This window comes from Tursiops truncatus, chromosome 16 (assembly GCF_011762595.2).
Source record: "Tursiops truncatus isolate mTurTru1 chromosome 16, mTurTru1.mat.Y, whole genome shotgun sequence".
Taxonomy (NCBI): domain Eukaryota; kingdom Metazoa; phylum Chordata; class Mammalia; order Artiodactyla; family Delphinidae; genus Tursiops; species Tursiops truncatus.
The window spans coordinates 70,604,970-70,632,660 of NC_047049.1; the positions used below are offsets into that span (position 1 = coordinate 70,604,970).

General features: G+C 41.8%; 1 protein-coding gene across 2 annotated transcripts in view; it reads left to right on the plus strand.

Moving 5' to 3' along the window:
* ANK3 (ankyrin 3) overlaps nucleotides 1-27,691 on the plus strand; it is a 331,394-nt gene that overhangs the window by 137,337 nt on the left and 166,366 nt on the right. For both annotated transcript variants that reach the window (XM_019935870.3, XM_019935867.3), the window contains exon 8: nucleotides 9,038-9,136. In XM_019935870.3, coding sequence (XP_019791429.2) covers nucleotides 9,038-9,136 — 99 coding nt within the window. The remainder of the gene's footprint in view (nucleotides 1-9,037; nucleotides 9,137-27,691) is intronic.

Consider the following 27,691-nt stretch of genomic DNA (forward strand, 5'->3'; position numbering starts at 1 on the left):
ATCAGCATGGACTATCATAGTTGAAAAAAAAAAATTGAAAAGCTAAGCTGTGATGGACATGAAAGGATTAGACTCAGCTCCAGGAAGTGGAGGCTGAGGCCCATTTGCACATGTGAAATGAGGCTGGAGATGAATGGCGAGTCCAAGCCTGTGGGGAGGGACTCCCCGAACCCCTGGCTGGGCTGAGGGCACTGGCCTGGATCCTGCAGGTAGAAGGGAGTAATTGCAGCATTTTTGGTTTGTTTGTTTGTTTTTGAGGTAATTGGCATGATACACTGTATAAGTTTGAGGTATACAGTGTGTTGGTTTGATATATTTGTATATTGCAATATGATTACTACAGTTTTTGTTAGCTAATAACTCTAACATATATAATTATCATTTCTTTTTTGGGGTGAGAAAGGTTAAGATCTAGTCTCTTAGCAACTTTGAAGTTGATAATACAGTCTTGTTGACTATAATCATTATGCTGTAGATTAGATCTCCACAACTTATTTATCTACTATTTGCAAGTTTGTACCCCTAAACGACATCTCCCCAACTCATCCACTACCCCGCAGCCCCTGGTCACCGCCATTCGACTCTCTGTTCTTACAGGTCTTTAAATGGAGAAGTGGAATGATGGCTGGCATGTAATGGGGCAGGGCTGGGATAGCTACACCCCCTTCAGTGCGTGGGACATCCTCATGCCAGTGACAGTGTCCCAACCAGAATGCCAGTGGTGCCCCCTCTGAGACAGCATTGCTGGATTGATCATCTCTTTACAGCCAAGAGATGGAGAGATGGGAACGTCCCCAGATGGGAAAGAAGGGCCAGGCAGTTCCTGTTCACTCTGGGACTGCTCTGCAGCGGGCAGCAAGCTTCCCCCATGATGCACCCCTCAGAGTTGGTTGGACTGGAAGACCCTGAGGGTCCTTTCCGCTCTTACTACTGAGACTTTGAAATAGGAGGTGGAAAAAACGTATCCAAAATTCAAACTAATTTAGGAAATGGCTTTCATTTACGACTACGTACTCCAGTAAGTTTCCTATACATTATTTCCTTTATTCTTCACAGTTATCCCGTGAGATGTGGGTATGAGTTCCGTTTTACGCCAGGGAGCGAGAAGTTAAATAACTTGTGTTTCAATTAAACTGTACGGCTTCAAGGTGGCAGAGCTTGAGCTAAGAACAGCAAAGTAAATCAGTCAAGTAAAATAAGACAATAAAAACAAGCAAGTAAAATAAACGACATTCAGACTGTGTAGTTCATGATATTCTAACATCGGAGGGCGTGTGTACCGGGCTTTGGACTTAATCCAGGGTCATCCCAGGAAAACCAGAACTGCCAGTAGTCTCTCTTTGACCAGCTGGCTGCTCGTTTGCTGCCTGCACCAGTTGCAAAATGAATTAAATACATTTTTCAAGATTTTAAAGGTTTTTTTGTTTTTAACTCACTACGAAATCCCATCTCGCATTTAAGGACGTTTTAATTGAAAGATGAGCAAACTTAAAAAAACGGACACATGATCAAATTCATTCTAAAAGGTAATGCATTCATATTTCCACTACATGTTATTTATTATCTTTATTAGTCCTGCATTTTTGAACCCCTAACGATCATGCTTTGAAATGGACTCTCGATATTTAGAAACGTAATGGCTTTATGACGAAAAGGTATCATGTACGTTTTCTGGTAAGAAATACAAGGCAGGCTTGTCCAAGGAGCACGTCCCTCTGAGTTTGAAAATGAAAAACCATTTTCTCATAGCCTCCAACCGGCCTTGCAGCCGGTTTTCCCTAGCTGGCCAGCATCTTCCCATTCCCCTGGACCGGGATTCAGTGCTTCAGGGATGGGGCCTCGCAGTCTGTGTTTTTTTAACAAGTTCCTCAGGTGATTCTTCTGATCGAGCCTATTAGAAAACATTGACTGAGGCCGTGCTCTGAAAATCTTTTCTTCATATAAATTGTCTAAAGTTGAGTCACAGAAATCGCAAAAAGTTTTTTGCTTGTAAAAACTACCTTTATGTTTATAAGCCCATAATAATATAACCTTGAATTTACAGCATATTTACAGCTTACAGCAGCGGTCCCCACCCTTTTTGGCACCAGGGACTGGTTTCGTGGAAGATAGTTTTTCCACGGACTTGGGGGCGGGGGGGGGGGGGTATGGTTTGGGGATGATTCAAGAGCATTACATTCATTGTGCACTTTATTTCTATTATTATTACATCAGCTCCTCCTCAGATCATCAGGCATCAGATCTCGGGGGTTGGGGACCCCTGGCTTACAGAATACTTTTATGTACAGTGCATCATTTGAGACCCACAAGAATAGATAGTTTTACAGATGAGAACTGAGATCCCAAGAAGTCCTTTGTCCCAGATCCTACTGAGAGTAAGATGGAAGAACAAGGATGTGCGTCCAGACCTTCTAACTCATTTTTTATGTCTCAGTGTGTGACCGTCAGCCCCCAGCAGCAGTGCCAGATGGAAGCTGAGGCCGGGATGTTGGCCCCTGGGTAGCTGTGGTCTTGCTGGTCCCTGGAGGAGCTCCATCTCCTTAGAACGAGTATACTGCACACAGATAAAGCCATCTGCACTAGACTGGCTTTATTTCTTTCCAAACCATCTTTCTTTAGAAACTTCAAAGACATTATTTTCATTTTTGACGTGTTTGAAACTTCAGCAAGAATCTAATTTATTGGAAGGCCAAGTGAGGGTAGGATACTTGAGAGACTAACAGTTTCAAGTTCACTGACATCTCCAAAGCCTGAAAGAATGATTTATTTTCTGGAGGGGAAAGAAAAGTATTCAGCACAGAGATTAATTTAATTTCAGATTTATTAGAAATGATATGAGTGTGGAAAATTTATAACTATAAACCACCTTCATTTTTTTGTTTTTAAGAAATTTTACTAGTAGACTGTTAGAAAAAAATATAGACTGTTATTAAAGTTACAGCATTCATTAGAAAGATTACAGGAAATCTATATCATTAGATTAACTCATTTTAAATAATTAAACTTTTTTTTTTTTTTTTTTTTTTTTGGCGGTACGCGGGCCTCTCACTGTGTGGCCTCTCCCGTTGCGGAGCACAGGCTCCGGACACACAGGCCCAGCGGCCATGGCTCACGGGCCCAGCCGCTCTGTGGCATGTGGGATCCTCCCGGACCGGGGCACGAACCCGTGTCCCCTGCATTGGCAGGCGGACTCTCAACCACTGCGCCCCCAGGGAAGCCCAACAAGTTATTTTGATTTGTTTGAGTTTTACTGTCCTCATCTGTAACATAAAGAAAGAAAATAGATAGTACCCCTTATTAGGGTTGTTGAGTGGGTTAAATGAGATAAGAGTTACGGAATACCTGTGAGTTTCCTTTCTCTTTTTGAATTAATCTCATCTCTCCCCTTGGCAGTCCTGTGATGGAGGCACTCGAGGTATTATGTCCATTATACAGATGAGAATATAAGTCCATAGAGGTGTGGTTTGGTATGTTTCACTATTTTGAGATAATTCCCTACCATGATCTCTTCAAATATTTCTTCTGCCCTATTTTCTCTCTTTTCTTTATGCATCTCCAATCAGCTATTTTATATCATCCCACAGCTCTTGGGTGCTCTGTTCTTTCTTTCCATTCTTTTTTCTTTGTGTTTCAGTTTGGATCATTCATACTGGTGTATCTTTCAGTTCACTGATTCTCTCCTCAGCTCTGTGAAGTCTACTGATGAGCCCATCAAAGGAATGCTTCACTTCTTTTTTTTTCACTTTTACTTTATATTTTTATTTAATTTTTATTTTATATTGGAGTATAGTTGATTTACAATATTGTGATAGTTTCAAGTGTACAGCAAAGTGATTCAGTTATACATATATATATATATATATTCCCTCTTTTTCAGATTCTTTTCTTATATAGGTTATTACAGAATATTGAGTAGACTTCCCTGTGCTATGCATTAGGTCCTTGTTGATTATCTATTTTATATATAGTAGTGTATATATGTTAAACCCAAACTCCTAATTTATCCCTCCCCCCAACCTTTCCCCTTTGGTAATCATAAGTTTGTTTTCTATGTCTGTGAGTCTGTTTCTGTTTTGTAAGTAAGTTCATTTATATCAATTTTTTTAATTCCACGTATAAGTGGTATCATATGATATTTGTCTTTGTCTGATTTCACTTAGTATGATAATTTCTAGGTCCATCCATGTTGCTGCAAATGCATTATTTCATTTTCTTATGGCTGAGTAATACTCCATTGTATATATGTACCACATCTTCTTTATCCATTCCTCTGTTGACGGACATTTAGGTTGGGAATGCTTCATTTCTGACAGTGTGGTTTTCTTATCAAGTGTTTCCATTTGACCTAAACTCCCTAACTTTTGTTGCATGTCGTTCCCCTGTTCCACTAGATAGACTGCAGACACTGAGGAAAATAGTATCCCTGCTTGGAAGCGGCATGTGTCTTCCTTCTCCTGTCAGGCTGTACATGTGGAAGCCCAAGCCGGTTGAGTCCAGAGCTGAGCTGAGTTTCCATTTTGTTTGCAGCACAGGTTTCACGTTCCTCTAGACGGGGCTGCACCGCCTTATGCTGAGGGTGAGGGCCAGCCGTCAGAGATTTTCCCTGGTTGGTGCGCTTCCCCCGCTCCGCTCTCCCTGCATCCCTGTAGCACAGAGTCTCTCTCTCACCAAGCTCCTGCCGCCCTCAGGAGCCGGCTACAGTTGCTTGTTACGTTAGGCTGGGGCTGAGGGGTCTTTCATTCTGGATCCGCTTCAGTCTTAGGGAGTATGCCTAGGCCTCAGCTCTGGGTCTGTCTCAGCACTCTCGCCCTTTCTACCACGGCAGCCAACCTCTGCCTGGTATACGTGGTTGTGATCTCGGGTGGCCTCAGCCTGCAGCGGCTTGAAGCCGGACTTCAATCTGGCGAGAGATTGAAGTCAGGCCGCGGCAGTGAGAGTGCTGGATCCTAGCCGCTAGGTCACGAGGGCCAATAGCCAATGACAAGGCCCTGGCCCATCAGCTTGGTAGAAAGGAGTTTCCACAGAGAGACGGAAAGTAGTGAAACAAGTCAATTGCATATTAGGAGGAAAAAGAGTCCATGTGAATAGACACACACGGGCAGACTCAGAGAGAGAGTCGTGCCTTTGTGGTAGTTTGTATCACTTTTATGGGGGCATTTCTGCCGGGTTTCCTCTGGCCAAGCATCTTGCTTTTCCTGGCTCTGAGTCTGTATTGGGTTTAACTCAGGGTCCTACCCTATGTGCGCATGCATCTCTTAGCCAAGATGGATATTAGCCCAGAGGCCTGTGGGAAGGTTGACATCACCTACTCTGATGTGCCCCCTCCCTTTTTGGCCCCCCAGGAGGCTTTCTGCACACGTGTAGTTGGGAAGGTCTCCTTGACCTCAAGAATGAGGAATATGTGGTCTCTTTTATCTGGGCATGGCTCAGGTTCTCCTCCCGCCTGTATTATGTTCATCTTGGAGTATCTGTCCACAGGGGACAAACTCCAGCTGCCCAGCCTGGGGCCCATCTATCTCCTGTCTCAGTTGTAGATTTGGAGGTTCCTCATATATACTGCCAAACTGCATCCCAGAAAGCAGACACACATTTGCGCGTCCTGAGCGGCTAATGAGGTTCTCCTAAACAAGCCTTTTTGTCTTTAACATCATTGGACTCTTGATTCGGTGGGATTCCGTAATTTTGTGACCCGCTTGTATAATGGAAATGCAGCAGTGGACCTGGTACCTAGTAGAGCATAAAAGATTTTTACTGGTTAACTGAGGAATCTAAATAGAAATGTCCTGTTGACCGGTCCAAAGGTCCCACTTTGATTTTGACTTCTTCCTAATTGACAGAAGCAGTCGCTACCTGATTCGGGAATACAAAAGTATGTGTTTCACTCAGAAGCTCCATTTGACGGAGATGAGAAGCCTAGTCTTTAGGCGAAGCCTTTATGATCCCTGACTGGAAATACCACACACACACACCCTACCCCGAGGATCTAGAAAACTGAATTCTGATGCTGATTCTGCCTCTCATTAGTTGTCTCTTAATATACAGATTACTGATCAGTTCTATCCCTTAGTTGATTGATCAAATGGGATTAATGATATATATCTTCCTTCAGTAGATTGTTGTGAAGATAAAATGAAATTACATAAGTAATTTACAACACTTATTAAGTGCTGTAGAAATAGAAAGTAGTACTCTAGGAGGGGTCAGAGCAGTGTAGAAAAATGTGGGAGTTTGAATTTCAAGGTACTCTTTTGACATCTACACATCACCGTAAGATAGAGTCCATGAATATGGAAGAGAGCAAAATTAGAAATAGAGCTCTTTCCTCTCACTAAAATTAGCCTACTTGTGATAAAGGTTAATTAAGTCCTTCTCCACCAGGCAAGAGCACATCTTTAAAGGGAAATAGCATGTCAGCCCTGACTCACGCTGGGGAGTGATGAGGTCTTTGTGTCGTATCCCACTCTGAGCTCGGTAAGCTCTCCTGTTGGACTGTGTTTCCTATAGACCTAATCTGATGCTGCATCTGCTGTCTCAGGCCTAGAATTCATCCGTAGTGCTGCTTGGCTCATTTACATACTTGCACTCAGACGACGGAGACAAGCAAGACCATCAGAAAGTTTCTTTCTGCCAGCTTTCATTCATACGCAAAATCATCCACCCCAAAGAGGGCCAAAGCATATACAATGCACAGCCTCTATAGTTTTAATTCCCCTTTTGTCACCTGTTACACACCGTTGAAACCATCAGCCACGAGCTGATAGGTCTAGAGCAGAGATCAACCAACTACTGCCCACAGGCCAAATCCAGCCCACCAGCTGTTTTTGTAAATAAAGTTTTATTGGAACACAGACACTCCCGTTTCTGTGCATGTCACGCGGGGCTGCTTTATCGTTACAAAGGCAGCACTGACAAATTGCAATGAAGATGGTATGGCCTGCAAAGCCAGAAATACTTGATATCTGGCCCTTTGCAGAAAAAGTATGCCTACCACTTGGTCTAGAGCAATGATACTAGCCCTGTCCACTCCCCACCAGCATGACTAAGGCATATCTCTTTTACTCAGATCTCTTTCTCCTTCTTTGACTTAACGAACTAATTATTGTGGAACTGATTTATACTTTAGCACCTAAGAATAATGAGGTAAAGCGTTGTTCACATGGGAGAATGTATAATGACTAAAAGCATTTAACTAGAAAAGCTTATAGAAAACACAAAAGAATGTGTTAAACAGCTCTCGATGAGGATGCAACTACACAGTAAATTCCCCAGTTTAATCAATAAATATATGGGCATGGAAAAAAGAAGGTGGAATAGGGCATCTGTGGAGATTTTAAAAGAGATTTAAGGGACATTTCAACCTAATGCAAGTTGTGGATATTCTAATCTGAACCACTGTACTGAGAAAATTGGGGAGAATGGGAGAATGTAAAAACACTGACAGATCTTGGCTTTTTGAAAGAATTATTTTTACTTAGATAAAATTAATGATATTGTTATTATTTGTTTACAAATATCCTTATCTGTTAGAGATAATTAAGTTGCAGTAATTGGGGGTGAAATAATAGGATGCCTAGGATTTTCCTTCTCCTCTTAAACTCCTTCAGGCAGAAAAAATAGTCGGGAGTATAGAAGAAATGATATTGGCAAGGTTTGACAGTTATTGAACCAGAGTGATGAGTACATGAAGCTCATTATGGCTTTCTCTCAAACTTTGTGTCTGTTTGAAAATTTTCATTTGAAAGCGTTTTTTTCAAAAGCATAAGTTTAAGAGTCATATTTTAATTTGAATCTTGGTTTTGCCTGCTGTTTCTAACCTGTAAGATGGTCATTGTGATTCAGATTGTATGTGACATTGTGAGGATTCTGAAAACTAAGTGAGATAGTAAAGAGTTTAAGGCAGTGCAGCGTAACTCACAGGACGTGAATCAATACCTGGTAGCTATTATATTGTATCTGCCATCACAGGACAAGAATGTAACCCCTTATGAGCCTCATTCGTTTATCGTGTAATTGACTTTTGTGAACTGCAAACCTTAAACCCATGTTGTTGCTACACAAGAAGAAGGAGCCAAAATAGAGACTGTTTTCACTATGTGCACGTATTTCCTTGACAGTCTGGACATAATCACAGCACCTGTCAGATGAGTGGAGGAAAGGACTGTGGTATCCAGGGGATCTTGATTGGAATGTCAGATTGTCCTGACCATATGTCTATTCCTCAACAGTAATTTTTTTTTTTTTTTTTGGTACGCGGGCCTCTCACTGTTGTGGCCTCTCCCGTTGCGGAGCACAGGCTCTGGATGCACAGGCCCAGCGGCCATGGCTCACGGGCCCAGCCGCTCCGCGGCATGTGGGATCTTCCCGGACCGGGGCACAAACCTGTGTCCCCTGCATTGGCAGGCAGACTCTCAACCACCGCGCCACCAGGGAAGCCCTCAACAGTAGTTTAAAAAAAAAAAAAAAGCAACATAGTCATTTTTCTGTGCAATTGCTAACAAATGCCTGTGAACGCTTTTTAGCCCATCGCGCATGGGAAGCCCTGTGACCGTGTAGGGCACTGACAGATTTCCCAGTTTGAGTTCCTCTTGTCTCTCCTTGACAACTTGTACTCAGATGACCCAGAGCAGGCTCTGAGTAACATGACACTCCTTTCAGTAAGTCTCAGCTGACTAATCAGCCACTGAGTCAACCATTCAGTAGCCAGTGTGCATCACACACAGTGATAGGAAAACATGTTGACTTAAATGTGCAGGATGTTAGAACAAAAACTATCACCATGTCATCCATCAATAATGTCAATCAAAGGAAATAAACTTGGACCCTACGCCACAGAGTGTGTCCCTTAAAATTCATCCCTTTTGAGGTCTCCTTCTGAGTAAAATTACCGTCAGATAGAGATGTTGGGAAGTATTCTATTCACGATGGATATTTTTTTAAAAAGGTAAGAAAAGTGTGAGGATGTGTTGGGGAAGGTTTAGGAAGCAATGTTTTGGTTAAACTCAGGTAACACTGTACTTTTTTCTCTGTTCTTCCACAGAATGACATCACTCCTTTACATGTTGCATCAAAACGAGGAAACGCCAATATGGTAAAACTATTGCTTGATCGAGGAGCTAAAATTGATGCCAAAACAAGGGTAAGACTGCAACTTATGTGCCTGCTTATGCTTATTTTCAGGAAGCAGGAATACTTCTCCTAGTACTTGTGTTGCTAGTTCAGCCCTGGCTTTATCTTTATGTCCTTTGTTGTAGTCTCTTTAAAAAATGACTGCTAAGTTGATTCTTCGTACAATGGGATAATGATCTATATTTATAAATCTTTAATACACGTTTAAATAGTACCTGGCTTTAATTATAGAAACTGAGACCTATGTCCAGAGTTTTAGTTGAGTTAAATTTTTAAGCAGTTAATCACTACTTGATATTGCAGGCAGGGCTGTTGGGCCAGTTTGATATTAAGACTGACGGTTATTCTATTTAAAAATAAATCTGTACCCCTTTGCACATTGCTGGTGGGAATGTAAAATTGTGCAGCCACTATGGAAAACAGTAAGGAGGTTCCTCAAAAAAGTAAAAATAGAGCTACCGTATGATCCAGCAATTCTACTTTGGGGTATATACCCCCAAAGAATTGAAAGCAGTATCTTGAAGCCATATTTGCACAACCAGGTTCATTGAAGCATTATTCCCAATAGCCAAGAGGTGGAAGCAACCCACTTATCCATCGACAGATAAATGGATAAAGAAAATGTGCCGTGTACATACAGTGGAATATCATTCAGCCTTATAAGAAAATCCTGTCACATTCCGCAACATGAATGAGTCTTGAGGACATTAAGCTAAGTGACAGAAGCCAGACACGAAAGAACAAATACTGTATGATCCCACTTACAGGAGGTATCAAGAGTAGACAATCATAGAAGTAGAATAGAAGTAGAATGGTGGTTGCCTGAGGCTTGGGGGACAGGGAAATGAGGAGTTGTTGTTTAATGGGATAGAGTGTAATATTGCAAGATGAAAGTTCTAGAGATGTTACACAACAGTGTGAATACAGTTAACACCACTAAACTGTACACTTAAAAGTGGTTAAGAAAGTAAATTTTACAGTGTGTTTTTTTTAACCACAATTTAAAAAAAAAATTTTTTTAAACACAGATCAGTCTAGCCTGGTGTTTGACATGTTGCTTGTTCTGTGTGATGCACTGTGTGGGGAGGGGAAAGAAGTGAAACTTAGAATCAAGTGGGAATCCCGGATGGTGAGCTTAGCTGGTTGACTTAGGTCGGCGATGTAACCTTCTGCATGTAATTTCTCTATCTGAAAATACAATCAATGGCCACCTTGAAGGTTGTTGCAGTGATCAAGCTATTGTTTGTAAACTGTGTTGGCGTAAAGTAGACCAGAAATAATCTCAGCCATTACTAGTAGAGGCACACCTCAGATATATTGCAGGTTCAGTTCTAGACCCCTGCAATAAAGCGAATATTGAAAATGTGAGTCACAGGAATTTTTTTGTTTCCCAGTATATATAAAAGTTATGTTTATACTATAGTCCATTAAGTGTGCAATAGCATTACCTCTTTTAAATGTACATACTTTAAATTTAAAAAATACTTTACTGCTTAAAAATGCTAACCATTATCTGAGCCTTTAGCAAGTCATAATCTTTTTGCAATAGTAACGTAAAAATCACTGACCAGAGATCACCATAACAAATAAAACAATAATGAAAAAGTTTGAAATGTTGCGAGAATTACCAAAATGTGACACAGAGACACAAAGTGAGCAAAGGCTGTTGGAAAAATGGTGCCAATAGTCTTGCCTGATGCAGGGTTGCCACCGGTCTTCAATTTGTAAAAAAAAAAAAAAAGCAATATCTGCAAAGAGCAATAAAGCGAAGAACAATAAAATGAGGTGTGCCTGTATAACTCAGAGCTCCAATTAACATTAAGCTTCTAGCCAGGGATTTTCTTTTTCAGCATTTCATGTAAGAGCAAAATGTGGTCTCCTAAACATCCTCCTCTCTAAGGGTTTCGGAGAGTTTTCCCTGTCCTGTAATTGTATCTCCCACAATCCTCTGGTTCCTCTTTCCAAGAATCCTGATCTCCATGTTTCTAAAACCGGCCCAGTCACCTGAACTTGATTCCCGTAGCTCCTGGATTCACTACTTTCTTATTCCCTGCATGTATTCCCTCAATCAGTAAATGATTATTGAGTGCCCACTGTGGGCCAGACATAGCTGATTAACAGAGCAAGACAGCAAGACGCTTCCCCTACCCTCGTGAAGCCGATGGGTAATTTGTCTGCTGTGTGCTGTGACCCAAAGACAGCCCAGCCATGAGTATTTAGCAGGAGACCCGGACTTCTTTTTCTTGGTAACTATTAAACCTGAAAAACATGTATGTAGCGTAAAAGAAACAAGCTTCCTGGAGAGGAGGAATGAAGGAAGTTGAAGGTTGACCCCCTGCAAGACTGTCTGACCGGGGAAGTAAATTGAAGAGAGGTCTCAGTGCATTGTCTTGGTATTATTTGCTAAGAAACCATCACCAGTATGCTAGAACTGTTGTTTTAAATGGCAGGGGTCTTCCACTGAGTACAGGCTGCTTAAAGTAGTTGTAACAATAAAAGTTAGAGAATCGTTGCTTATGCCACTTGGTTACCAATAGAGCTAACGGGTCCCTTGTGAACAGGGAGAATTTTTGTGACGAGCAAAGAGGGGTACTCGAGCCAAGGCAAACAGAGGAGCTTGGGGGGCTGTACCTGGATATCCAGCTGGGGTTTAACTGAGTGTGTGGATTAGAAGTGACCTTATTTCTCCCTCTTTTGATACAATCATCAATCACCAGCACAGCAAAATTGCCTGTCAGTCATCTTGCATCGTTTATCAAACACTTACTTGCTGTATTTGGTACAGCGGGCGGAGGACAGCATATAGGAGATTCAGGTCCCATCTTAAAGGGGCACGTGGTGTCACAGGGGAGGACCAGGGTGAAAACATACAAGCACTTCTGGGTCAAAGCATCAGACCTACGGAATACTGGACATAGGCGAACTCAGTATACACTTAGTTTCTATGCCCTTTTTGCCTCCCTGTTCTGCAAGGTTGTCTTATGTTAAACAAGATGTAGACTTCTTTTCACCATCCATTCGGTTTCAACGTGGCGTTACTTTTCTTCTGTGTTATGAGTGCCACGTGGATGTGAAGGAGCCTTAGAAAACCGAGAACAGAAAAGCCTGTCATTCTTCTATTGTTGTCCTGCACGGGGCACAGACTGAATTCCTGGCAGACCCTATGGAAGAAAGCATAGTACATACCCCACATATGTCAGCTATTTTGTGTTCTCCCCATCAGAGCTTCCCTGCTCTCTTGCTGAGTGGTGACTGGGTGTGTGGGTGAAAGGGAGAGAGCCATAAAGTGTCAGAAAGCCCTGGGAACAAGCCTCAAAATGGAAAGCAAATTATTTTATAAATGCAAGTTCTAATGACTCAATCCAGTAGCTCTTTAGAAAATAAATAGTGTTATCTACCCATCTACCTCCTGCCAGGTACTTCCTACTTTCGTAGCTACCTTGTTGCATCAACAATCTGACCTGCTGCACACCGATCCCCTTGGGTTTAGGGACAGGAAAACGAATCTGGGTTTCACCTGAGGGGCCAGCACGCTCGAAGGGACCTCGTTGGCTTGCTCTGTCCCCTTGCACGCCTTACCGACCTAATAAAGGATTCAGTTTAAAAGCAGATGCTTCTTAGCGCCCTTTCAATCAGCGAAATAAATTTGAATTGTGGTCAGAGTAATTTGAGTGGGATCTGACCAGCTGGAAAAGCAGGATGAGAGTGAATTTTTTTTTTACCCTAGTGCCTGATCTCTAGTCTTAAGTGTGACTAGCAAGTGAGATCATGAACTGAGGAAAGTTGATCCCCCTGAGTCTTAGTTTCCATCTCAGTACAGTTAGTGGGTTGTTCCCAATGATTTCCCAAGCTCTCCCAGCTGCTGGGGCACTGGATGCTGTCACTTTAAGAATAATTAGTTAGAGTGAAAGTCAGGATGGTGGTGTATGTTGGGGTGATGTGACCAAGATGGCGAAGTAGGAGACCCCAGCCCCCATCACCCAGGAAGATCAACAATTAGACAGTGGTCCACGATCAAAGAGAGCCCAGGAGTCCACTTAAGAAACTCCAGCAACACAGTGGAGCAAAAAACCTGAGAATACTGCACAAAAAGGGAAGGAAGAAGGGCTTCATTTTGCCTGCGTCATCCCATTCCCCAGGCCAGCACTGCTCAGGGCCAAGAGTGAGCCTCCCCAGTTAGAAGGAGTTCCCCTCACCAAGAAAGGGACCGTGGGGTGAACCGCCAGCTTCCCCAGCCTTTTGGGGCACTGAGCAAAGGACCCACTTGGGTTTCACCCCACCCAGAGACTGGCAAAGCTGAGATGAATAGAGATGGGGAGAAACAAGGAAAAAGAGCAAGGGCTCCCAGCATCAGCCCTGTAGCAGAAATGACTGTGGTTCCCTGTGACGTGCTCTGCAGACCCCAGCACCTTTTGCCACCAAAGTAACTGATGGCCAGCACAACGGCCACAGAGCCCCCGCAGATGTCACTGGTTTTTGCCCCACAGACACTCACATTCGCAGACACCAGCCACCTGGGCCCCTCCCTGCTCTTTACCTCCCACTGCCCCGCTGGGGCCCAGCATCCCCACCAGCAGCCAGCCCAGGCCTCTGCAGCCGCACAAGTACAAGACGCCAGCCTGGACCCCCGTGGGTGACCCTCACTTCTGTGCATGTGCTTGGGGCAGGCCCCTCCAGCTGTGCCCTTGCACACTGCCGGCCTGACCCTCATCACAGGCTTCTACGGCTGTGAGCACACCCGTGGCAAGACCCTGCAGCCACGGAAGGGCAGGCCAACTACCAAGGCCCTCGCAGCTGCTCGTGGACCTGAACTTGGCTCTGGCTCTGGTCACTGGCCTCCACCACTCAGCACGTGTGCAGCTAACCCCCCAGCTGTGCACCTGCATGCTCCCGACCAGACCCTCGTGCCTCCGCTGCCATGCACTCCCCTGGGGAGACCCTGAAGCCACAGGAGTGCACACCAATAGCCAGGGCCCCCATGGCTCTTCTGGGCCAGACCTGGCCCTATCTCCTGTTACTGGCCTGCACCACCAGGCTCACCTACAGTGGGCCCCTCCAGCTGTGTACCTGCATGCCTCCAGCCTGACTCCCGATACCAGCCTCCACTGCAGTGCACCCATGGTGTGATCTTGCAGCCAGAGTAATGAATGCTGACAGCCCAGGGCCCCCACGGCTGCCAGTGGGCCTGCGGTTAGCTCAGACCCTTGCAGCTGGTACTCGCCCCCATCTCTATGTGTGTGTCTTAAACGAGCACTTGGCACTACATAGGCACCCGCAGTTGGCCCCTGCAACCGAGTCTGTACACACCACCAATTCCAGCCACCACCAGTGCCTGCCCAAATCCCAAGCCACTGGACCTGTGGTGCCACTGAGGTCTCCAACAGCCCTTGCAGTCACTATGGTCAATGCTGTGGACCCCAGTGGCCTGAGCGGATGAGACATCACCCCCACCGCCCAATCCTGCATTTGGCACCCTGCACCAGTAGACCCCAGGTCAGAGCATGCTCCCACCTGCAGGTGAAGGTCTTTCCATACCAAAGTCAACCCATGAAGTCTGGAAGAGGCGACTGCTTCTTTAAATGCACAGCATCTGTGCAAGGCTGCAAGGATCATAAAGGATCAGGGGAACATGACACCGCCAAAGGAACGCAGTAAGCTCTCAGCAACCGAGAGAAATGGAGATAAAAGGATTGCCTAACAAAGGATTCAAAATAACTGTTCTTAAGATGCTCAGAGAGCTGCAAGAAAACACAGGTAAACAGTTTAACAAAATCGGGAAAAATACAAGAACAAAATTAGAAGTTCGATACAGAGATAGAAAACATAAAAAAACAACCAAACAGAAATTTTGGAGCTAGAGATTATAGTGACTGAAATGAAGAATCCAGTAGAGAGCTTCAACATCAGACTGGACCAAGTAGAAGAAAGAACATCTGAACCTATCCAATCAGAAGAACAAAAGAAAAAGGAATAAAAAGGAATGAAGAAGGGACTTCCCTGGTGGGCCAGTGGGTAAGACTCCGCACTCCCAATGCAGGGGGCCTGGGTTCGAACCCTGTTTGGAGAACTAGGCCCTGCATACCACAACTAAGAGTTTGCATGCTACAACTAAAGAGTCTGCATGCCACAACTAAAGATCCCACATGCTGCAATGAAGATCCCGCATGCCACAACTAAGACCTGGCGCAGCCGAAATAAATAAATAAATATTTTTTTAAAAAAGGAATGAAGAAAACCTACAGGACTTACAGGACACTATTAAGTGAAAACAATCTACCCATCAGGAGAGTCCCAGAAGAAGAGAGAGAATCACTGATGACTTAATCAGTAAATTAGATTGATGACACCACCCTCAAATCTGGGAAGTTATTGGGAGTCAGCAGGGGAGGAGACTAGACAAAGAAGGTGGTGCCCCTGAAATATAGGAATTGGAGGGGTTTTTTAAATTATTAAAACACCCACTGGTTTTATGGGGGGAAAAAACCCACTCGAGCTTTATTGATTAACTGATAAAGCTTCAATATAGCATTTGCATTTCCAAAAGGTATTTTGGAACATTTCAATAAAGGTCAGCAATCCCACTTCGGGGTATATATCCAAAGGAAATGAAATCACTATCTTGAAGAGATACCTGCACTCCCATGTTCATTGCAACATTATTCACAATTGCCTAGACATGGAAACAACCTAAGTATCCATCCATGACATCAGTGGTCAATATATATGGAATGTTACTCAACCATAAAAATAAAAGGAAATCCAGCCTGCCGTTTGCAACCACATGGATGGGCCTTGAGAGCGTTATGCTGAGTGAAATAAGTCAGACAGAGAAGGACAACTACTATGTGATATCACTTAGATGTGGAATCTGAAACCATGAAACTCATAGAACAGAGAATGGAATGGTTGCCAGGGGCTGAGAGATGGGGGAAATAGGGAAATGTTGGTCAGACGATACAGAATATCAGTTATAAGATGAATAGGTTCAAGGATCTAAGGTACATCATGGTGACTGTAGTTAACACTACTGTATTGTACCCTTAATGATACTGTATTGTACACTCGAATGTTGCTGTGAGAGCAGAGCTTTCATATTTTCACCATAACAACATAATTTATGAGGCAATAGTGGTGGCAAATGTGCCAAGATATATACACACGTCAAGGCAAATGCTTCAATCTGGTCTATATGCAGCATCCTAGTTTGTTTCTTTATAGAAATGCTTTGATAAGAATGACTACTTACGGTAGCCGCTATTTCTTCCAATTTAACTCTCTCTCTGCAAAGCTAGCATGTGTATTTGTATCCTTTTTGAAGGAAGATACTTTGCAATGAGTGGTCTCTTGTCGTTTTTATTCTCCTTTATTGATTATTTGCATCAATTCACAGCCAAATCAGAGGCTCAGTATGGATCCTAAATTAGAACCAGGTTAAGACTTTGTGACAACTTCTGAGTTCTCCATCTCCTTTCACTGACTCTTCTCCATCCAATAATAAAGGCAGCTGTGCTTTTATTTAGTCCTTCAGAGAACATTCAGGAGTTCCAGGTAGAGTTCCTAATAATACTACTCTGATTCCCAGAGTGCTGCTCTAACCATTCCTCTTCCAACTTCCAGCCTTTCTAGCAAGGTGCCGCTGCCCACATCCCCATATAATCCCATTACTACAATATTACATCCAAAGCTACACCCTGACACGTAGCAGCACACGTCCATCTTAATATCTCTAGCACTTAGCACACCTCCTGGCACATACTAGATGTTTAATACATATTTGCTGAGTATATAAATAAGACACACTTCTTAATGTTACATTTGCCAAAAGATCTTACTTTATTTGACTTTATATTGGTCCTGCGATAATGTAATTTTGCTCCCTGAAGTTAATGGCATCCAATGGTTTTATAAGAATAAAGGTATGTGTGCATAGGTAGATAAAGTGTTTTCAGAGTATCCCAAATCTGTCAGTTGTTAAATTTTTACTATTCTGGGAAGGTGTCAGGAGTCACTTAGATGTCCTGTAGTTTTAGCTTATCTTTTCCCAGAAGTGCAACTGGTTATATTTCTCAGGTTAAATATGAAGGAAAAATAAATATTGGTATTGAGTTTTGCTTTTATTGTATTTGCAGAGTGTGATTGCCTTGGTTAAAAATAAATCCTTAAAGAAAATATTAAATATTTCATAGTCATAAAATAATCTCTGTCAAAGAGAAAATTCTAATACAATACTTGCTCCTTGAGTTCTAACATAGACATGTTGACAAGAACATTTGAAATAATGCAGAAGACTCTGGGTTTCTACATTAGTCAAGACTAATTTGAAAATATTTCTTTATGTCATTCAAAAATATATTCATTTTTAATTTTTATATCATAAATATTAAAAGTTAATTGAAAGTATTTATTTGGATTCACAGAAGGACAAGGGCACCCTCCCCAAATTGTGCTGTAAAACTTAAATTGCTCTAAGAAAAATAAAGTCTTAATAAAAAAATAAAGAACGAACAAGTAATCATGAAATTCTCTTAGCTTCCAAACATGAAAATCTCTTTGAAGGAAAGAATGTTTTTGAGAGTTGCAAAGAGTTCTGAGAACATGACAGAGGCATCTTTTTTCTTCCCTTTCTGTCTTTCCTAATGATTTTACACCATGTTGGAACCCTCATTTGCCTTACCAAATTAGAGACCTGAAAGAATTGGGTAACTTCCGTGTGCCACTGAAGCCTGGCTCTCTTGAAGAATCTTCAAAGCAGCCTCAGGACAGTTATTATTTTATTTTATATTTTTTTATAAATTTATTTTATTTATTTATTTATTTATTTTTGGCTGCGTTGGGTCTTCGTTGCTGCGCGCGGGCTTTCTCTAGTTGCGGCGAGCGGGAGCCACTCTTCGTTGTGGTGCGAGGGCTTCTCATTGCGGTGGCTTCCCCTGTTGCGGAGCACGGGCTCTAGGCATGCGGGCTTCAGTAGTTGAGGCACACGGGCTCAGTAGTTGTGGCTCACAGGCTCTAGAACACAGGCTCAGCAGTTATGGCGCACGGGTTTAGTTGCTCTGCAGCATGTGGGATCTTCCTGGACCAGGGCTCCAACCCATGTCCTCTGCATTGGCAGGCGGATTCTTAACCACTGCGCCACCAGGGAAGCCCAGGACAGTTATTATTTTAGTTAACTGCTATATGGTTCCAAGTGCTGGTGCTCAGAAAGTAATCTACTATTTCTCCTGTTTTCCCTGGATGTACGTTGGTAACGTTCACATCCTATTTCTTTTAAATAACTCTATATCTATTAGGCACACAAGCACTCTACAGTTATCCACTATAAACGTCTTCCAGTTACCTTCCTTCCTTAATGGAGAGATACAATAAATGTCATGATTGGGGTTTTTTAAAATTGGGAATCTTAATTTGAATTGTTTTTTTCCCCATGTAACATCTTCTAAGAACTTTATAAAAAGCAACTTTACATATTTAAAATTATATTTTATAATCAGTTATTCAGTTTCTGTTTACTGAAAATTCAAGAATTCTCTCATCTATATAGAAGGAATATTCCTAAAGTAGTCTATGATCAAAACAAAAACAAACTCTGATAGTATACTGTGTAGAAGCCACATATTCATGTTTTTCCTCAAATGCAAAGTTCTGACTTTAAATAATGATAGAGTAGTTTGTATTCAACTGAGCCTCATGCTGATAAAAATCATAAACTCTGGAAAAATATTTATTGATTTATTTATTTTTTTTAATTTTTGGCTGCATTGGGTCTTTGTTGCTGTGCATGGGCTTTCCAGTTGTGGCGAGCAGGGGCTACTCTTCATTGCGGTGCACGGGCTTCTCATTGCAGTGGCTTCTCTTGTTGCAGAGCATGGGCTCTAGGTGTGTGGGCTTCAGTAGTTGCGGCGTGTGGGCTCAGTAGTTGTGGCTCATGGGCTCTAGAGCAAGGCTCAGTAGTTGTAGCACATGGGCTTAGTTGCTCCGAGGCATGTGGGATCTTCCTGGACCAGGGATCGAACCCGCATCCCCTGCATTGGCAGGCAGGTTCGTTTTTTTTTTTAATAACATCTTTATTGAAGTATAATTGCTTTACAATGATGTGTTAGTTTCTGCTTTATAACAAAGTGAATCAGCTATACATATACATATACCCCCATATGTCCTCCCTCTTGCGTCTCCCTTCCATCCTCCCTATCCCACCCCTCTAGGTGGTCACAAAGCACCGAGCTGGTCTCCCTGTGTTATGCAGATGATTCCCACTAGCTATCTATTTTACATTTGGTAGTGTATGTATGTCCATGCCACTCTCTCACTTTGTCCCAGCTTACACTTCCCCCTCCCTGTGTCCTCAAGTCCATTCTCTACATCTGCGTCTTTATTCCTGTCCTGCCCCTAGGTTCTTCTTAACCTTTTTTTTTTTTTTTTTTTTAGATTCCATATATATGTGTTAGCATACGGTATTTGTTTTTCTCTTTGTGACTTACTTCACTCTGTGACAGACTCTAGATCCATCCACCTCACTACAGATAACTCTATTTCATTTCTTTTTATGGATGAGTAATATTCCATTGTATATATGTGCCACATCTTCTTTATCCATTCATCTGTCGATGGACACTTAGGTTGCTTCTATGTCCTGGCTATTGTAAATAGAGCTGCAGTGAACATTGTGGTACATGACTCTTTTTGAATTATGGTTTTCTCAGGGTATATGCCCAGTAGTGGGATTGCTAGGTCATGTGGTAGTTCTATTTTTAGTTTTTTAAGGAACCTCCATCCTGTTCTGCATAGTGGCTGTATCAATTTACATTCCCACCAACAGTGCAAGAGGGTTTCCTTTTCTCCACACCCTCTCCAGCATTTATTGTTTGTAGATTTTTTGATGCTGGCCGTTCTGACTGGTGTGAGGTGATACCTCATTGTAGTTTTGATTTGCATTTCTCTGATGATTAGTGATGTTGAGCATCCTTTCATGTGTTTGTCAGCAATCTGTATATCTTCTTTGGAGAAATGTCTATTTAGGTCTTCTGTCCATTTTTGAATTGGGTTATTTGTTTTTTTTGATATTGAGCTGCATGAGCTGCTTATAAACTTTGGAGATTAATCCTTTGTCGGTTGCTTCGTTTGCAAATATTTTCTCCCATTCTGAGGGTTGTGTTTTTGTCTTGTCTATGGTTTCCTTTGCTGTGCAAAAGCTTTGAAGTTTCATTAGGTCCCATTTGTTTATTTTTTGTTTCTATTTCCATTTCTCTAGGAGGTGGGTCAAAAAGGATCTTGCTGTGATTTATGTCATAGAGTGTTCTGCCTATGTATTCCTCTAAGTTTTATAGTGTCTGGCCTTACATTTAGGTCTTTAATCCATTTTGAGTTTATTTTTGTGTCTGGTGTTAGGGAGTGTTCTAATTTCATTCTTTTACATGTAGCTGTCCAGTTTTCCCAGCACCACTTATGGAAGAGGCTGTCTTTTCTCCATTGTATATGCTTGCCTCCGTTATCAAAAATAAGGTGACCATATGTGTGTGGGTTTATCCGTGGGCTTTCTATCCTGTTGCATTGATCTATATTTCTGTTTTTGTGCCAGTACCATACTGTCTTGATTACTGTAGCTTTGTAGTATTGTCTGAAGTCCGGGAGCCTGATTCCTCCAGCTCTGTTTTTGTTTCTCAAGATTGCTTTGGCTACTCGGGGTCTTTTGTGTTTCCATACAAATTGTGAAATTTTTTGTTCTAGTTCTGTGAAAAATGCCATTGGTAGTTTGACAGGTATTGTATTGAATCTGTAGATTGACAGGCAGATTCTTAACCACTGCGCCACCAGGGAAGTCCCTGGAAAAATATTTTTAAGAAACATGTTTGGAGGGCTTCCCTGGTGGCGCAGTGGTTAAGAATCCACCTGCCAATGCAGGGGACACAGGTTCGAGCCCTGGTCCGGGAAGATCCCACATGCCGCAGAGCAACTAAGCCTGTGCGCCACAACTACTGAAGCCCGCGCACCTAGAGCCTGTGCTCCGCAACAAGAGAAGCCACCGCAATGAGAAGCCCACGCATCAGAACAAAGAGTAGCCCCCGCTCGCCACAACTAGAGAAAGCCCGCACTCAGCAACGAAGACCCAACGCAGACAAAAACAAATAAATAAATAAATTTATAAAAAAATAATAAAAATAAAAGAAACATGTTTGGAGACATTGAAAAGCATCGACAGCAGGAATAAATTGGAGTGAATTCAACTTTTGAAAGACCTAAATAACACAGGAGGAGATCTGTATTTACATGGCAGCCCTCACTAGTCAGTACAGTGTACTATGACAGCTCATGGAGAAAGTCAGTTTTATTGTCTTGAGGACAGAAGATCAAGTTTGGGGCTATAAGAGTGGCTGGACATTTAGTGGGGAAATCCCTGAAAGAAGGAAACCACAAAGGAGGGGAAATCAACATGTAACTCTCCACAATCCTTGGTTGACCCCTGAACTATGCATGTGCAGGGTAAAACTCCAAGGTGGGGCTTCCCTGGTGGCACAGTGGTTGAGAGTCCGCCTGCGGATGCAGGGGACACGGGTTCGTGCCCCGGTCCGGGAAGATCCCACATGCCGCGGAACGGCTGGGCCCGTGAGCCATGGCCGCTGAGCCTGCGCGTCCGGAGCCTGTGCTCCGCAACGGGAAAGGCCACAACAGTGAGAGGCCCGCGTACAGAAAAAAAAAAAAAAAAAAAAAAAAAACTCCAAGGTGGTCAGAGGAAAGTAACAGCTAAAAGATTGAAACCTTCAAAGAAACTTCAGCAGCTACCTGCTACACAGGAGACAGAATTACCACATCAGAGAGGCTTGCTAAACATCTTTGGCCCAGGACTAAAGGAATCACTCTGGGAATAAGGACAAAACTGAAATAGACCTATTGTTGAAAGCCAAAATGCAAGTCACCACAAGTTCCAGAGTTGCTATAACATACAATTCACAATACCCAGTATATAATTTTAAAATTATTATAGGGCTTCCCTGGTGGTGCAGTGGTTGAGAGTCCGCCTGCCGCTGCAGGGGACATGGGTTCGTGCTCCAGTCCGGGAAGATCCCACATGCCACAGAGCGGCTGGGCCTGTGAGCCATGGCCACTGAGCCTGCACGTCCGGAGCCTGTGCTCTGCAATGGGAGAGGCCCGCGTACCGCAAAAAAAAAAAAAAAAAAATTATTATACATTAAACATGTTAAATAATCTGAAGGAAGAAGATATAATGGGTGAAGAAAACAAGAATTTCAGGAGAAATAAGGAAACCTTTAAAAAAATTTAAGAAGAATCAGATAGAAATCCTACAATAGAAAAACACAATATCTGAATTTTTTTAAGTCATCGGATGAGATAAACAGCTGATTGAGTATAAAGAAAGAAAGAGTTGGTGAATTTGAAGACAAGTCATAAAAATCATCCAAACTGAAGAAGAGAAAGCAAAAAGATTAAACATCAAATTAACACCATATCAGCAATCTGCGGAATAATAGCAAGCCAACTAAATACATACAATAGAGTCTAAGAGGTAGAGGAAAAAAAGAATGGGGTAGGAAAAAAAAAAATATATATATATATATATATCTCTCTCTCTCTCTCCAAATTAAATCATAAACTGCAAACCCAGGAAACTTAGCAAACCAAGGAGGATAAATCCAAAGAAAACCACACAGAGGCACATCATACTGAAACTGCTGGATGTCAAAAATAGGAAATTTTTTAAGCAGCCAGAGGAAAAGATGCATTATAAATGGAAAAGCAATGATGAGGATGTTATCTGACTCCTTATCAGAAACACTGGGGGTCAGAAGACAGTGAAATATCTTTAAGGTGCTGAATAAAAAATATCTGTTAACCTAGAATTTATATCCAGTACAAGTATATTTCCATAATAAAAATAAAATAAAGGCAGTTTCAGGTAAACGAAAGCTGAGATAACTTGTTACCATCAAACCCATACTAAAAGAAATACTAAAGGAAGTTCTTCATTCTGAAGGGAAATGATACTAGGTGGAAATGTGGATCTTAATAAAGTAGAGATGAGTTAGAAGTCATAAACAGATTAAGAATTCTTTTCTTAAATTTTTAAAAAGTTGATTGTTTAAGTAATAGCTGTTATGAGGTTTATAATCCATGTAAAAGTTAAATATATCTTTATAGCACAAAAGATGAAACTACTAATGTAAATGGAGTTATTGCAGAATTCTCATGCATGAGAATAATATCGGTTCAATACATAATATATAAATACTGTAACTATATAATTAATAATATTATTTGGACTGTGATAAGTTAAGGATGCATTTTTTTTAATATAAATTTATTTATTTATTTATTTATTTATTTTTGGCTGCGTTGGGTCTTCTTTGCTGCTCGTGGGCTTTCTCTAGTTGCGGCGAGCGGGGGCTACTCTTTGCCGCAGTGTGTGGGCTTCTCATGGTGGTAGCTTCTCTTGTTGGGGAGCACGGGCTGTAGGTGCACGGGCTTCAGTAGTTGTGGCACGCGGGCTCAGTAGTTGTGGCTCACAGGCTCAGTAGTTGTGGCACACGGGCTTAGTTGCTCCACGGCATGTGGGATCTTCCCAGACCAGGGCTCGAACCCGGGTCCCCTGTATTGGCAGGCAGATTCTTAACCACTGTGCCACCAGGGAAGTCCAAGGATACATATTTTAATCTCTAGAACCACCACTAGAGAAAAAAAGGAAAGAAAAGAAAAAAGAGTTTAGTTAAAAAGCCAAAGGAAGAGATAGTCAATGATATATATGATGAATCAATCACTAGAATACTAAATAATACTCAGTTAACCCAAAAGAAGATAAGAAAGAAGGATCAAAAAACACAAAGAGGGGTCTTCCCTGGTGGCGCAGTGGTTGAGAGTCTACCTGCCGATGCAGGGGACATGGGTTCGTGCCCCGGTCCGGGAGGATCCCACATGCTGCAGAGTGGCTGGGCCCATGAGCCATGGCCGCTGAGCCTGCGCGTCCGGAGCCTGTGCTCCGCAACGGGAGAGGCCACAACAATGAGAGACCCGCGTACAGCAAAAAAAAAAAAAAAAAAAAAACACAAAGAGCAGACTGGAGAAATACACAACAAATAGTATACAGGTGTGTTCTAGGCTCAGAGAGAAAGCTCTAGTTTTCCAAGGAGAAAGAACAACAGAAGGATTTTACCTTATTTTAGTTTAACTCAAAACATGTAGAATGTATGGCATGACAGCAAGGAAGAGCATTAGAAAGAGATTTTTTTCTCTCCTATGTATAAATGGCAGAAATGAATTCTTGATCTTAAAAGGAGATTGCTTGGTAGAGTAGAAGAAATCCAGTCCCTCTGACAGAGGCAACCCTGAGTGTCAGTTCTAATGCGAACCGTTAACTTGCCTGTGACCTTGGGTAGTTACGTTAATCCTGTGGAGCAGCTGTCTCATCTATAAATGGAACTTCTGATGCCTTTCTCATGAGTTGTTATAAAAATTCACTAAGATCACAAATATAAAGTGCCTGTGACAGCAGAGGGGTTTCAAAATGTTATTTCACTTTCTCTCAGGCCAAATCTACAATTACCGAACATGCACAAAATGGGGACACAGAATTTTTAGAGAAAAATGCAGATATGAGAATAGCTTTGCTATTGAACGTAATTGGTGCCTTTTAATTGATCTCTGGCTATCATTATAACTGTCATCTTGTGAGCACTACCTGCCTTCTCTTTCATTGTTTTCAATCTTCAGTTAAATATCACATCCTGTTTTATATCCATGACATAGAAAAAAGTATATATCCACAGAGTTCTCTCTGCTTGATTTCCTTTTCCTTCTATTGAGTATGTTTTTTGCTTAAAAGGAAGAATAGAAAGAAATCTAGAGGATAGTAATCAAAATAAACTATGTTTCTTTCTGAAAGTGTTTCCTAAGTCATGAATTTGTGTCATTTCAGTATTGGCTTTGGGCAAATTCAACCTGTTAAGGACATATTCTGGGTTCATTATTCCTAAGTCTGATGGTTTAATGTCCCACTCCATGCTTTTCAGAAAAACCAGCCTCGAAAGAAAATCTTTTTGACCTTCGAGTGTGCAGGATTTTGCTCTTTGTGCAAAAAAGCCTTTTTTCCAGCCAATAAAGTGCAGTTCCCCACCTCACTAATAAGATTACTGTCACTGAAATGAAATATGAGATCTAGACTCACCAGTTTGTGTTGCTTCAGAATTCTGCCCAAGGGAATACTTGTTCATTATGTTAGCGCTTTAGAAATCAGGGGAATTGGAAAAAAAAAAAAAAATCACTAACCCCATGCAGTTTCATTTCCTTCCCATAATGTTACTATGGCAACTCCACATCCTCTCTCCTTCTCTCCTGTCCAACTGCATATGCTGCCTTTCTTGAGGCAGCCTCCCTAGAGCCTCAAGAATTGCCTTTGTCAAGCATTTTTCAACTGGAGGTCAAAGCTATATACTGTCCTATATGTTGAAGAACTGCTTTTTAGCCTAGGACCCATTCAAAGTGACACTGTACATTAATTGTAAATTTCCAGGAATTGGGAGCAGGTAAGAATCCTTATTTTGTATTGGAAAAAGCATTCCTCTAATTTTAAGGAAAGGAGTTCTCTGCTATGTAAACCAGTTCACTACTGTTGCAAAACACAATATCCACAATAGCTTTTTTAAGCTTACAATGTTCTGAATTACAAAGAGGAAAAAAATCTTAGAGCAAGTATTCTCATATTTCTCTTACTTTCGTATTCTTTTTTTATTGAAGTATAGTTGATTTCAGTGTTGTGTTAATTTCTGCTCTACAGCCAAGTGATTCAGTTTATATATAATATATATATTCTATATATATATTCTTTTTCACATTCTTTTCCATTATGGTTTATCACAGGATATTGAATATTGTTCCCTGTGCTATACAGTAGGGCTTTGTTGTTTATTCATTCTATATATGATAGTTTGCAGCTGCTAATCTCAAACCCCCACTCCATCCCTCCCCCACCCCTCCTCGCCCTTGGCAACCCCAAGTCTGTTCTCTATGTCTGTGAGTCTCTTTCTATCTCGTAGATGAGTTCCTTTGTATTGTATTTTAGATTCCACATAGAAGTGATATCATATGGTATTTGTCTTTCTCTTTCTGACTTACTTCACTTAGAATGATAGTCTCGAGTTCCATGCATGTTGCTGCAAATGGCATTATGTCGTTCTTTTTTTATTGTCTTACTTTCTTATTCTTAACGTTAAGAAGACTGAGGCATATTCTTCAGTGTAATTCCAATTTATAAGTCACTTATCTATTGAACATTTTATTTTTCTGGGACAATAAGGTATTATAATAGCACTTCTGACACACAAAATCAGTCTAGTCTTAAACATAAAGGATAAGAAGGAAAGGAATTATTAAGCAACTAACTAGAAAACGTTTTTAGAAGACTAGCCCCAAAAGCCATTCATTCGCCCACTCATTCATTCATTCACTCAGTCATTTTTAGTAAGCAGCTTTCACCAACATGATACTGAGTTACCGTATCTGTGAGATTCAAGTATCCCTTTTAAGCTAGTCACTTTGTCGTCAGAAACAGACTCATTGGAATGATAATTCAAGCTCACAAAGACTAAAATACCAAGTAAAAAGTCTTAGGTTCCCCCAAAGAGGTTCAGATAAAATATGAGGGGAATCCTGATGGTAGAATGGGTATGTCTAGCTTTGGGAAAGTCTTCAAAGAAAAACTGTACTTTAAACGATAAGGATTTGGCTCTTGGCAAAAGTAGAAAGGGAACTTCAAGGTACATGAAGTAGTGTGTGCAAAGCAGAGAAAGTAGAATATGAGAGGCTTTCTCCAAGAACTGCGAAGAGTTTAACTGAGGTAGAAGAGAAGGGAATTAGGGGAGAGTCAAGTGTAGCAGCGACTGACTGGAAGGCTTTGAATGCTAACCTGAGGAATTCAGACTTGACTGAGGAATGATGACAGTTATGAAAGATCTTGTTGAACACGGGGGTATCATGATCAGAACAGTCCATCAGGAACATGAATAATAAGCCACACCTATTTCAAAGCCAAAGAAATTAGTTCGAAATTTAAATGTTTACTTCCCCCCACCCACAAAATTGGTACTAAGTAATGTCAATGCCTGCTTTTTTTTTTTTTAACTGAACTGTGAATCACTACATGGCAGGTCCTTTTCCAGCTCCCTGTGGTTTAGCTGGTTGTGTCGGTCTTCGTGACTGTAGAAACTGTGGTGCTAATTAAAGATCTTACATTAACTCTAGGCACTAGTTTTCCACTGACCTGTGACTGTCCCAGCAGCCAGGCTGGCACTGTCTGTGCCACCAGATAGTCGTGACATCTCGTAGAGCTTCCTGCTGGAAGGGCTCTCTCCTGCCAGGCTTCTGGCTATTTGGAGAGCCACGCACCTTTGAAAAGTTTCAAAGCAAATTTGCAGAAGATCCAAAGGAGTCAGCCATTTGCAATCAGTGTTTAAAACACTGCAAGTAAAACTCCAATGGAAAGAGCTATGCTTCAGGGAGTTCTTCGCAGTTGAGCAAGGATGAGGAGGCCTTTCTTGGGGAACTCGCGGACTTTATCATTGAAATG